General features: G+C 43.1%; 1 protein-coding gene across 1 annotated transcript; it reads left to right on the forward strand.

Annotated features, from left to right (window-relative positions):
• Positions 1-728: 728 nt before the first annotated feature.
• LOC117138568 (formin-like protein 20) lies at positions 729-1,403 on the forward strand. The gene has a single exon (XM_033300728.1). It carries the CDS (start codon positions 729-731, stop codon positions 1,401-1,403), a length of 675 nt encoding a protein of 224 aa, XP_033156619.1.
• Positions 1,404-12,555: the final 11,152 nt, after the last annotated feature.

Consider the following 12,555-nt stretch of genomic DNA (forward strand, 5'->3'; position numbering starts at 1 on the left):
TCGAACGCTTATAAATTGAAGTCAATTCGGTTGCCCAAGAAATATATCCCGGTGTCAACTTGTATATAGAAGACATATATTTTGGGCACGCCAACCTTAAAGATTAAGTTAATACGGGGAACTCTGCGTAAGTGACCTTTTTCATGAAGAGAACGTTTAACTATACAATTGGCAACCAAACCATTTATGAGTTAACATTTTTTCTGAAAATTATCCCCCTTTATAGTTGTAAACAACTTTCTTTGGTTCAAAGGTGTTTGACATGTTTTTACTCCCATGAATTCCGAGTTAGACAATCTTTCGCGGATTTCATCGGCACCAGTGATGTTTATTCCAACATCTGCCACAGAGTAATAAAATAGATTTAATCACTTTTCAGCTGGCCAGTTGGGTTTTTGGCAACAAAAATGCTGAACCGTTAGCTAGCTAATCCATAACGCCGATCTCAACAAATGACAGCTAGTAACTTGTTGGGCGTGTTCTGAGCTGATTTAAATAGCCAAACTAATTTACATGCTGACTTGGCAGACGCAGTGACTAGACGTTTTTTTTGAAAAAGATTGGACTTTTTACCAGAATATCATTTGAAAACGTTTGAGAACTGGGTTAATGTTTATGGGCAATAACTTAAGGGGTTGCCTTTCGCATTTCTTTTGGCGAATGTGACGAGTATAAAAGCGCAGCTGATGCCATCTGTCAATCAGTTCAAAGCGAACACCCTCTTCACCATGAGCACCAAACTGGTACTCTTCCTGTGCCTGGCGCTCTTCGGAGCCATGGCCATGGCCATTCCCCTAGAGGAGAATCTTGGGCAGAACTCCGAGGTGGAGAACAGCCAGGAGCTGAACAGCGTCGAGGAGAACGACGCCGAGGCGGATCCATCGACGTGGCGCAAGCTCTTCGGCAGCGAAGGCAGTGCGGGTAACCTGGTCGTCACCTTCCCCCAGACCACCACTACCACCACCAAGAAGCCCAAGACGACCAAGCGGCCATACTACCCGTACCCACCCAAGTACCCGCACTACCCGCCTTATCCTCACTACTCACCGTACCCGGCTCCACCGTACCCCTACCCCGGCTACTACCCACCTCCCCCACCACCGTATCCATATCCATATCCCGGACATGGTGGACATGGTGGACATGGCGGACACGGCGGACACGATGGCGGACACGGAGGACATCATCACCACACGACGACCACCACCACAACGACCACCACCAAGAAGCCCAACCACCCACACTATCCACCACCACCACCCTACTACCCGCCGTTCCCATACTACCCACCCCCACCACCACCACCACCACTGCCACCACCGAACAACGATTCCGGTGAATCCATCGAGACTCCCACCAAGATCTGCAAGAAGTTCCTCGGCATTGGACTCGTCTGCACGTAGGCCATAGATCTTTAGACCAACATTTAAAAGCAGCTCATTATTTATTTATTATAATTTATTAATCGAATAAACAATTGGCGAACACTCAGCTTGTTTTTAGTGGGATTGAAAATTTTAGCTTGAGTTTCCATTCCAAATGCACTATTAAATTCGATTGCATCTAAATTTCGAGCATCGATTTAACATGCCCCGCGGCATTTCACACTTGTCATCTTGAAGACATATTCATTTGGAATGGTCCCACAAGATTTGTTCGAATTAATACAAAATCTCAATAAATATGGTTAGGCTGTCAGTGGGTTCAACGTTTTGTGTCGCCACAGGTGCCGTGGAGATTGGTTCCTAATTGACAGCGACAGCCTCATTAACATGATTGTCAGCTCACGACGGATCTGAGTTTAAGCTTTTATTATGGCTGTCGACGAACATTTTCCATTCCCCCGAGACACTCTTTACACATTCAAATTCCCCATTTTTGGGGGCCAGCAAAGTGAGATGAAGTCGTAAGCAGGCCGGCTGATGACTTCATTGCCAGTTAAAGGTGGTCGCGCTCATTATAGAGATAAGGTTCGAACCTATTGTTCGTTGACGTCTGTCATCTAATAGTCGGCTTATTTATCGGGATCTTGTGCGCCGACTTTCTGGCGACACTAATTAAATGTCCGCCAGCCATTACTAAATCAAAACAGATCCCAGGCGAGGAGGACAAACAAAACATCCAGTAGATGGCGATAGAATGGCCAGACTAGTTAACCATTTCCTTGGCCCTCAGTCAGTGTTGCGTGTTCCGAAAATCGTAAATTTCGGATGTTGTTAAAAAAGTTTCTGGCAGCGGCATAAATCTGCGGCCAACGGGACAACAGCATCCACGGCAAAGTCAGTTCACTAACGAGCCAAAATCGTTGACTGGAAATCCTTGAGTACAGAAATAATGCCTATAAATATGCCGAAGCAGTTGTTGTCTGTGCCTCTGTGCCTTTTTGTGAGATTCAATTGAGTCAAAGGCAAAACTTTTGCCCAGCTAACCATTCGAAGGTCAACAGCGCAATTTGTTTGCCCGAATATGTTGTGGATAGAGTTCCGACGGCGGAGCAATCCAGGCCCCAAGGTGCCCCACAATTATGAGTGTTTGCGATGACTCGAGGCCATCCATCCATCCTGGCCAATCGAAGATTAAGAGTTATGAAGTGCCTGATTGTTTAAACAATGAGCGTAATTACGAATTTCTATTGGCTAGTCGTAGGTATGGCAATTACACGCAGATTACCACGTAATTTATGAAATATGCAGGCACAAATAAAATACTATAAAACACGTAGCCCCGAACACCATAAATAAGCCAACCAGCCAGCCAGGCTTAGCCAGCTGCCCATAAACTATACGTTTTCCGGGCTCGTTTCTCCTTTCAAATGTAAATATGTATATGTATGTGTGCACGGCACCCTGGTGGCCATAGTATCTTGGCCAAGTGGCAGTTCCATCTAGACTGCGAGCCACTCGCTTGAGCCTGGCAACCGACGGAAGTACTTGGAGCGGCGGAAATACAAATGAAGTTAGCCATATCGGCGGAGCTTACTTAGCCAGCATTTTTATGGCGTTTCGCATTGTTAGGACAACTTTTCGGCTCAAAAGGAAAACTCGTGACTGGCGCATTTTATGCTCTTAGAGACAGTTATTAAAAATTTGATCTTCCTGGAAGCCCCGAAACGTACTTCAATTAAATGCCCACCAAAGCGGAGGTCCTAAAAGCAAAAAAAAATATTGTATATACATTTATATAGAACATATTAAGAGTGCCAGCGAGTTGAAACAAATTCCGCTTGTTTTGTTCCGCTGCACCAGTTTGCTCTGTTTGTATAACCCAAAGTACGAATGTATGTACGTTTGTATTTCAAATATAATTTGCACTCAACAAATAAATCGACCGACTCTCCTTCAGCCAACCCTCATCTCATCTTGGCCATTGTTCCCGACAATAGACGTCTGCGTATGGCTTTTCACTTTAATTGTGTGAAATTATTTTGAAAAAGTGTTTCGCATTTCATTTTGTCCTCTCACCCGGCGCTTTTTTATGCTTTTCTATGACTTTTTTTTTGCCTCCAGTTTTTGTTAACGATTCGTTTAGCACAAGGCCATATTTATTTGAACGAACGGCAGCCTTTTAATGTCGATTTTTATTGTGCGCTTTATAGACACAAATTGCCTAGACAAATGAGACAGAGAAAAACAATTTATGGATACATATATTTTATATAGATAAATGCCTGGCATATCACGAACATTGAAGATTGATCGAAAATCTCATCAAGTACAATTCAATTTTTTTTTGTGTTTTCCCAATGCTATCAAACGCAATTGAAGTTTTAATTATGCCGAAATGTGAATAGGTGAACATTAATTAATTTTGCCACCCTGACCCAATCTTCGTGTTCATCTCCTGCCCCAGGCAGTATTTTATATACGTTGGCCATCCTTGTGGACCATTAGGTCTATTTTTGGTAGCTAAATTTGAGTCAGAAGTGATTGTAATGAGTTTTTGATATTCCTTCGTTGGCGCAAATTCCCTCCCCTTCCTCCTTTTCCCCCTCCTCACCCATCGCTCTTCCTGTTCTTGTCAATTTGAAAATAGCCTCCGTTCTTTCCTGCGTCCGAATGTCCAACTTTTCTGTCGAAATGTCAGGCTCGGCCACAGTTGGCTGTCAAATGGCAACAAGAATATACATTTCTGCCAGTTGCTGTCGATGTAATCAAAATGTGGCCGAGAAATCAAAGTCATCTCGGATAAATACTGAATTAAGTATCAGTTGAATATCCTGGCGATGGGATGGGGGGTCCATTGGCCTGGGAGCTCCACACCAAATTGTGTTCCTTAAGCGAGGACAATCGAGTATTTTAGAAAACACAGCGCTTTGGGGTTTTGTTTTCGCTCTGGACTCGTGGCATCGAAAACAAAAACCAAAGTGCTGCCAAGGCTCCAAAGCGAAAGGCACACTCACACACACACACACACATCTAGCAGCACGCACACAAAGACACACTCAAGGTCCTTAATGCCGCGTGGTTTTCCTCTTCTTCACTTTCACTAGCGCCCTGCCGCTTCTTTTTTTAATTTCTTTAAGAGCTAAGCAGAAATGGCGAAATAAGCATAATTTCAAGCGCCATAAAAACAAAGGCAGCAAAAAAATAAATTCACACAATTTGAAAAACGCAAACACTCAACACGCCAGCCAGGCCAGACTTCAGCTGCTCAGCTCCACAGCTCCAGCTCCATCGGCTGCTCCCTTTGTACACGTAAAGAAAAAATGTAAGAATTATTAAATATACTGGAATTTGTATGCTAAATCATAAGCAGGTGTTCCAAGCCACTTGTAGTTTGAGTTTGTATCTGTATGTAGCATAAACATTCATTAGAAGTCAAGTAAATACATATAATAATTCTATATTTTTTTTTTTCTGAGTGTAGACAGTGCTCCTGCAGCTGCTTAATGGCTTTCGCCCTCTGCGTGTAGAGGTGTGTAGGTGTGAGCCTGATGTTGTGTGCTTGTGTGTGGTTGATGGCCAACATTCTTGGTTTCCCTCCAAGTGTTGGATGAGAATGAATTAAAAAAATGTTTACGACTCGACCGCTTGATTTTCAGCACATTGGTAAAATGGCTGGTGGTCAAAAGGAAAGCGAAAAAACTGAGAAACAGCAACAACAACGCGAAGAGGGCCATAACCAAAAGAATGTGCAAGGGCACACCTCTCCATTAAAGCCCAATCTGCCCCAAACCGACCGACACCCAAAATGTTGCAAGTGTGTAAGTGTTTGTGGTGACGGTTTTGGGGCTACGCTCAAATTTCAGGGGTTTGATGGTGGAAATTAATTGAATTGGCTACGGTTGGAGCTCAATTCTAATTGTTTGACAGCATCTAAAAATATTTGAAACCAGCAAAACACAGCTGAAACTATTACATCAGGCAGAGTAATTACAAGAAAAATGTACCAATTTTAATTATGATTGTTAAGAAAAACGTCAAGTGCGGCCACAATAACCTCTCAACTGAATCAACTGCTCTTCAGTTCCGTTCCGAATTCTCAACAGTTTTTATTGTTCCATGCTCATCACTTTCTTTTTACTTTCTAGCCGCCGCAAAGTTTTAATTATTTCATGGCACACTTGAGGGCCCCGGCTGAATGGGCAGCATGTGCGGTAAATGAGGCTAGAATTTCCAGCTAGGAAAACAATTCAATAATTGGCTATCGGAGGGCCAGATAAATGGGATAAGCCTGAAAATTAATATTGAGTAACTTCGATGGCTGCCACACGAACGCGATAAACAAGCTAATTAGTTTCTGCTCTCTGCCAATGAGATTGTAATTAGCGGTCTGCGCAACTACGACTGTATGGGGTCCAAGTGAATAAATGGTTGCAGCAGCGCTGCTGCCACTACTCTGAGGCAAGGATGCTTAACAAAAGTACCCGCAACCAATAAACGGTCACATGGACCGCCACTCCCATTTGCCCCGCCCACTTTGCCCACAGAATGGTGCGTCGTGTTGCAAGTGCAAACTAATTGAGCGAATTGGGCTGTTGGGTAATCGGGATAATCGGCTGGCTTAAAGGGGTGGCGCTGCAAAGACCGCCAAATAAAATGAGACCAAATGCACCTCTATAAATTCCGATGAACCAGACACACCCCACCCCCCAAACTCACCACCCCCTCCGGCAGTTGACAAATTATTAGCGAGTTTTACGAGCCAAGCGTGCGGCTTTGGCTTAAATTTATGCGGCATTCGGCGTTACAGGTAACTGCTCTTCAGTCTATTAAACCAGTGGCGGAAAAGAACTGAACGAATTATTTATGGCACGCATTTAGGCAGTGATAAAATATGATAAATGCCAAGATCCTAGTGCCACTGCAGCGCCGCTCCGCCATTATCTGCGCCCCTCAGCTACCTGCCACATGCATAATTTAAGACAAATTGACTATAAATCAGGCAGCCAAACATTTTCGGCTGGCTCTGCCACCTTAAGCGAATAATACGCAAAAAAAATTTGCTAGTCCGAATATAGAAATCGACATCGGGCCGAAAGCCAGCAGCATCTGGACACAGGTGGCACAACAACGGCGACATTTGGGGCAGGAGGATGGGGCAGGAACCGCATGGCCATTGTGATGCCGCAAAACAAGCGCAGACAGTCGGGCAATTCATTTGAAAATGTTTTTATAAATACAATGCCCTAAGCTAAACGCAGGGTTCGTCGGTTTGCGCAAATGAAAATAATTAAATGCTTGCTTAACTGAAAACGTAATTGTCCTTTAAGCGGAAAGAACGGCACTGAATCTGATAATAGTTTGATTACATTTAATTTTAGAAAATCCAACCATAAAAAGTAAATTTTACAACACTTAAAATAAACTTTAAAGTGGATAAAAACAATAAATAAAACTTTATTGCATCTTTTTTGTGGGGTTACTTGCATTTACAATCCCTAAAATAACTAAAAGTGAAGTCATACTTCGTTATAGGTTATCTAAGAGCCATATTGACACTGCTGTTAAAACCATTTGGGGTAGGTCATTTATTGATATAACTAAAAATATATTTATATTGACCTCGCGATGTGAAATTTAGATTTATTTTTAGACAATTTGATGGCCTATGAAGATTTTATAGTTCTGTTTGCCTTGTTTGCCGTTTTTGCTTGTAATTGCTGTGGAAAAACGTATAAATCTGCCCAAAAATACGTGGAAAAATGATTTTTCCGTGCGCGGCACGTGTATGTCATGTTTTCCCGGGGCATCCCCCTCGGGAATTCCGCAACACCCGCCGGAGGCCGCAGCAGCTGTCCCCTGCACGCAATTAATCACCTGGCAACTGGCGACCCCGCAGGACGACGAGCTCTGGCCCGAAATTCAATTTCCTAGTCCTCATACCGATTCACCTGCATTGCACCATGGGGAAAAGCAGCGGAATTTCAAACTTGACTTGAACTAAACTTTCAAAATTATGAATCACTTAAAACAAAGTGTATATGACAAAGTTCTTTATTCACAGTTGAGCTGAATACAAAAGTAAGACCCTTTTTTTGCTGTTCTGGAACTAGGAAAATAAATACTAGATAAGCAATATTTTCAAATGTTCTATACCAAATATCTTCATTTCCGCTTGATGGATTTTTTCCTTTATTTTACAAAACTCTAGTGCATACCGGTGCACTCGTGTCAACATCAAATGCTTGCTCCATCAACGCATTTATGCCCAATTCCAGCCATCCAGTCCATAGTTGGATGCAGTCGAGCTGAGGGCTGAGGGCATGGAGAGGTGGGAAGGGCTTGGCTCGTTTGCCTTTCAGAGTCTGCAAATGTCTAAAGCCGCTAAATATGAGCGCAGTTCCTCCAGCTCCTGGGCCACTCGAGCGGTTGAAGCACCTTTTAGACAGCAGCCAGGCACTTAATTTTGCGCACTTTTTAGCAGTTGCCAAGCCGGGCCAAGAGGAGAAGACCTGGCCCAAACCAGCAGGCAAGCCGGCCAAGAAGCTGGCGCGTCAGTCAAAGTGCAAGTGGCACTTGTTGCCACTCCAAACGTGCGGGCGCAAAACGGAAGCCGCTGCCAGAGGAAACGTTCTTCTACGGAATTTTCCCGCCCACTGGGCCACTTTTTATTCTTCAGAACCGCCAGTGGAAAACTAACCCTAATTGCATCTACGCTGCATGGCCGACATTCAGTTGTGGGTAACTGGGGCTGTGTCGGAAAAACAGAGAAGCAAATGTATTTTCGGTTTTCCCAGAGGTAAGTTTGGCACACACACACACACACACAGTTACTGTGAATTGTAAATAACAAACATCTCGTGTGGCCCGGCAATTATTTGCACAAAAAAACATTCAAACGAGAAAATCATATGAGCTTTTTGCTGACAAGCCAAAGGGAAAGATGGACGCTCAAGATACTTTCATACATATAGCGTCTGGTTACTCTACAAATTAAAAGTTCTGGCCTCGTTGCGACTCCCCTAAAACAGTGTAAGTTCACTTAGCGAAAATCTGTAAAAATTACAGGGGAATTTCTGTGTACATTCGATATCTGAATAATATACATATTTTTACGGCCTAGCAAATCGGCAACAAGCTACATACTTGGCTGAAAATATTCCGAAAACATCCTTTTTATAATTTGTAACAATAGTTAAATCGAAAAATATAGTTTAAGAAAGCCTCTACAATGTTGGCATTTTGCTTATAATTTTTCCGTTCCCTGGAACAACGCATTTTTCATTCTGTTCAAATGGTTTTAACTAGGAATTCTGATGGCCACAAAACCCATGGCAATTTGGTATCGTCCTTGAGCCCCCCCACATATACACATATTTCAGGCATGGGTATTGGAAGGACGAAGGACATGGAGCGACGAAGAGTTCATAGGCCTGCCTCCCCAGAATCAGCATTGTGTGCAAGGATATTCATGCAGTCGGGTAGCGTCCATGTGTTTGTGCAATTTCCCGGGGGAAATTTATGTAAATAAAATAACGAATAAAATTTACAATATTACAATCATGTGCAGTACATTCGAGCCTGCATTCAGAGCCCGGTCTCGTCTCCCCTTTCCGACTCCCATTCATTCATTCGTTCATTTGATTTCGTTACGATTCACTGGAAATTGTGCACTACAAGCCCGCTCCCTACTCACTTCTTTATGTACACTAAATGCCAGTGTATGGGTCTCAATTGGATTGTTTTCTCGGGGGAAAGCGTGGGAAATCTTACGCCAAGGTCGCCCTAAGGATGCTAGTTCAACCCACTCCCTTCGATCCACTTGTCAATATCATTAAATGCGTAGTGGAATAGAAATAGCAGAGTCAACTCGTTGTGTACTGAAGTGCCGTCTAGACGGTGACCTTAAAACTGGGTAGCAATAGTTATGCAATCAGTTTGATGGCCCAAAGAACAAACTTTAATTGCTTCGAGGCAGGAAAAGTTTTTTAATCATGATTTTGCGCATTTTACAGATGTGCGTGCGGGAATATTTTTAGACACACCACCCACATGAGAATCGGAGGACTTGGCAAATTTCACACCCAACTAGATTTGTAATAAGCAAAAGCTAGAGCATCGCTCTTTCCCTCGAACGCCCGTCGAAATGGATAAGAAACAACTTTGTCTGCGCCAGAAAGTATGCAAAATTATTGAAATTGAGCATTCAATTTATTTGCAAATGGCTTGCCATATATATTCATCCAAACGAACAGCTTTTGCCTTGTTTTCCGTTTTCAGGACTCTGCTTTTTACCACACCCAAGCCCACACATACATATAACATACGTGTGTATGTGCTGGCAGCAGGGAAAAGTTTAAGGATAACTGAAATGTACGCACGAAGGCGCCAACATCTATTAAGCTCCAATGGAGAATATAATACATTATACATATCCAATATATATACACATATATTTGCGCGCAACTTGAAGCTCTCTCTGTGTGTGTGTGTGTGTGGGCAATACAATCAATAATTATTTCCATATCATTAGATGCCAGATCGCAAAATGAAATGCAAAAGCAAAATGTATGAGCAAAACAAAAAGTCGTAGATTCCTCTTCTATATTGGTTAGCAAATCGCCGCGCAGGGCTCTCTGCTCTCCTCTAAAGTTGAAAATTCTATTTTTTCTTCTCGTTTCCGGCCCAGCTGTTCATACTTTCCGGCCGGAAAAGCTAAAAACAATCACTGGAATTTGTTGGCCAAAATTGTTTCTATTAATTTTTCGGAATAAACTGAGTGTGTTTTTTTTCCATCGCCTACCGACTAATGCCTCACACATGCCCGTCATCAAAGTTGAAAATTTAAATGAACCGACAAAATTAGGTTCGTTTCCAATTAAGCCAAATGCAGCAAAAAGCCAAGAAAGAAAACTCTCAAATAAAGAAAAGAAAAGAAATTAGCTTGATTTCGGTACTCGACAGTCGAACTACCACGTGTTTTAACATTACTTATTTCTGATTCTGTGGACTGCCAAGTTTAAGCCAAGACCACTTTAAGTGTAAGAGGATAAAACATGGACTTGTGCAGTAAAGATCAGAAAGCGAACAAAAAAACGATATCCCGCAATCTCTAAAAATACCCCATACAAAGAAACGAGAAAATGTTGGGAAAACCCATAAAAACAAGTGAGGAAAGCACGTGGCAACCGCCAGCGAGAAAAACAATCTTAAAAAAGGTGAATATTTTCAGAGATTGCGAGCGAGTGTGTGTGTATTTCACTCTCTTGAGGCGACAAAAGTGCGGAAAAGCACACGCATTTGCACACATGTTGATACATTTAAGCTGATTTTGCAGATGATTAAAATCGAATGGCCGAGAGCGAAATACTCAAGGCGAAATACAAAAGCCACACGGCGTATGCGTAATCTTCGCGCAGGGGTCGCAACCAATAATTAATAAACGAAACCGACTTTCTTCGCGGCGGGCATTTTCTTCGACCTTTGACCCCGATTAATCAAGTTTGATTTATGAGTCAGCTGTAAGGTGCAGCGAGCACTTGGCTTACAGCCAGTCATCCAGTCACATTTAATTGGGCCAGGCCAAGAGAGCCATTTACAAAGGGAAAGCCAAAAAAAAAGAAATGGGGCACACAAAAAGGGCTGGCAATTGCACTCCGCTCTCCAGTACGATTAAGGATCATTGGCAGCAGGCAACTGGCAACTGGCAACCGGCAACAGGACACGAGTTCCCGCCAGCAAAGGTAGAAGAATAATTGTATGTATAAATAATTGATGGCAATAAACGGAACGGAGAAAAGTGCAGAACGAGTCGCAGGACGACCGCAAATGAGCGCCATCGAGTGTCGATGTGGCAATTGTTTCGCATTTGCTTTAATGCCCCCACACAAAGGGGCCTATTAAGGGGATAATACAGTGCAGATTCGCTAAGAGCTACCCCCACCATGGGCTCGAATGTTGCTCCGCAGCTATAGAGACTCCACTCCCGTATAAACAATGCATTGAACCCAGTTTGCTTTAATTGACAACATCGTTTGCAGCTCGTATTCGAAATTATTTATGTATGTGCAGCTTTTCTGCTGTAATTACATTGTAAATTTAACGTTCTGAAAACCAAAGTTTTGTGGAGAGGGCACGAGTACATTTTAATGTCAGTGAAGTACAATTGAGGCGATAATGATGGGCCACACAATGCAATGCTTCGCATTTGGTCGTAAAGTTAGTGAAGAGCCAAAAGGATGTTCAGCATATACAAGCTTTTCAAAGTGCTTGTTTAATAAGAAAACATAAATATTAAATGCCTATCATCAGCTTCCTTGGTAGTTGCTTGAATTTATGCCTTTTATTAACAATTCTAATCTACACCCCCTGGCAAAGTCTAGTAGTACAACCCTGGCTCATAGAACCCCTCGAGTAAAAATCGAGGGGGAAGCCCAAGTTTACAACTCCACTTGACTTGCTTGTAAGAAGCTGTTTGCGACATGCTTGTAAAACTGTTAACACACCAAGGCAATAACAAAGCCGGAACCAGACACACATACGCGCACACAGACACAGGCACCGCCCACCATTTATGGCGCGTGGGCGTGGCCGTGTCATTAGAGTCGCTCAATCTCTGTGGCCTGTTTGCTCACGAGACGCAACACAAACACTTTGATTCAATTTCGCTGAGGCAACGGCAACTCTGTGCAACTGCAACTGCAACATGAACTCTGCAGCTCCCACCAGCCCACTCCACTCACACACAAGGCCGCCGCAAGGCCACTCCGCCATTTCGGAAAAACGGGAAAAGTTTCGGGTGGCACTAATGCAAAATTTAAGAGAGCATAAAATGCCGGCGAACGGCACGCACAAGTTAACAATCATTTAATTTCCATGTTTCAAATAACTATAGTATTTCGCCGGCGCAAACTTTCGCCTGCCTGATTAACTACCATTGCCACCAACTTCTAATTACGAATGCAAAATAATTGGTCTGAACCAATGGCGATGCACTCGGGGTTAAGCCGCCGGAAATTCGGTGGTTTGAATAGGTCCGATTTCCGGAATTCCGAACAATGGCGCTTTCTTTTCCAAGAAACTCGGCCAGCGAAATAGTTCGTCGGAATTCTCCAGTTCCATTGTTATGCAAGAACAGTTGCCCGAATGCCAAAAATGTACAATAGCGATTTCC

This window comes from Drosophila mauritiana, chromosome 2R (assembly GCF_004382145.1).
Source record: "Drosophila mauritiana strain mau12 chromosome 2R, ASM438214v1, whole genome shotgun sequence".
NCBI lineage: Eukaryota > Metazoa > Arthropoda > Insecta > Diptera > Drosophilidae > Drosophila > Drosophila mauritiana.

What these genes read in the sequence shown, in the direction of transcription:
- LOC117138568 (XM_033300728.1), top strand. Translation starts at nt 729, where the DNA reads ATGAGCACCAAACTGGTACTCTTCCTGTGCCTGGCGCTCTTCGGAGCC.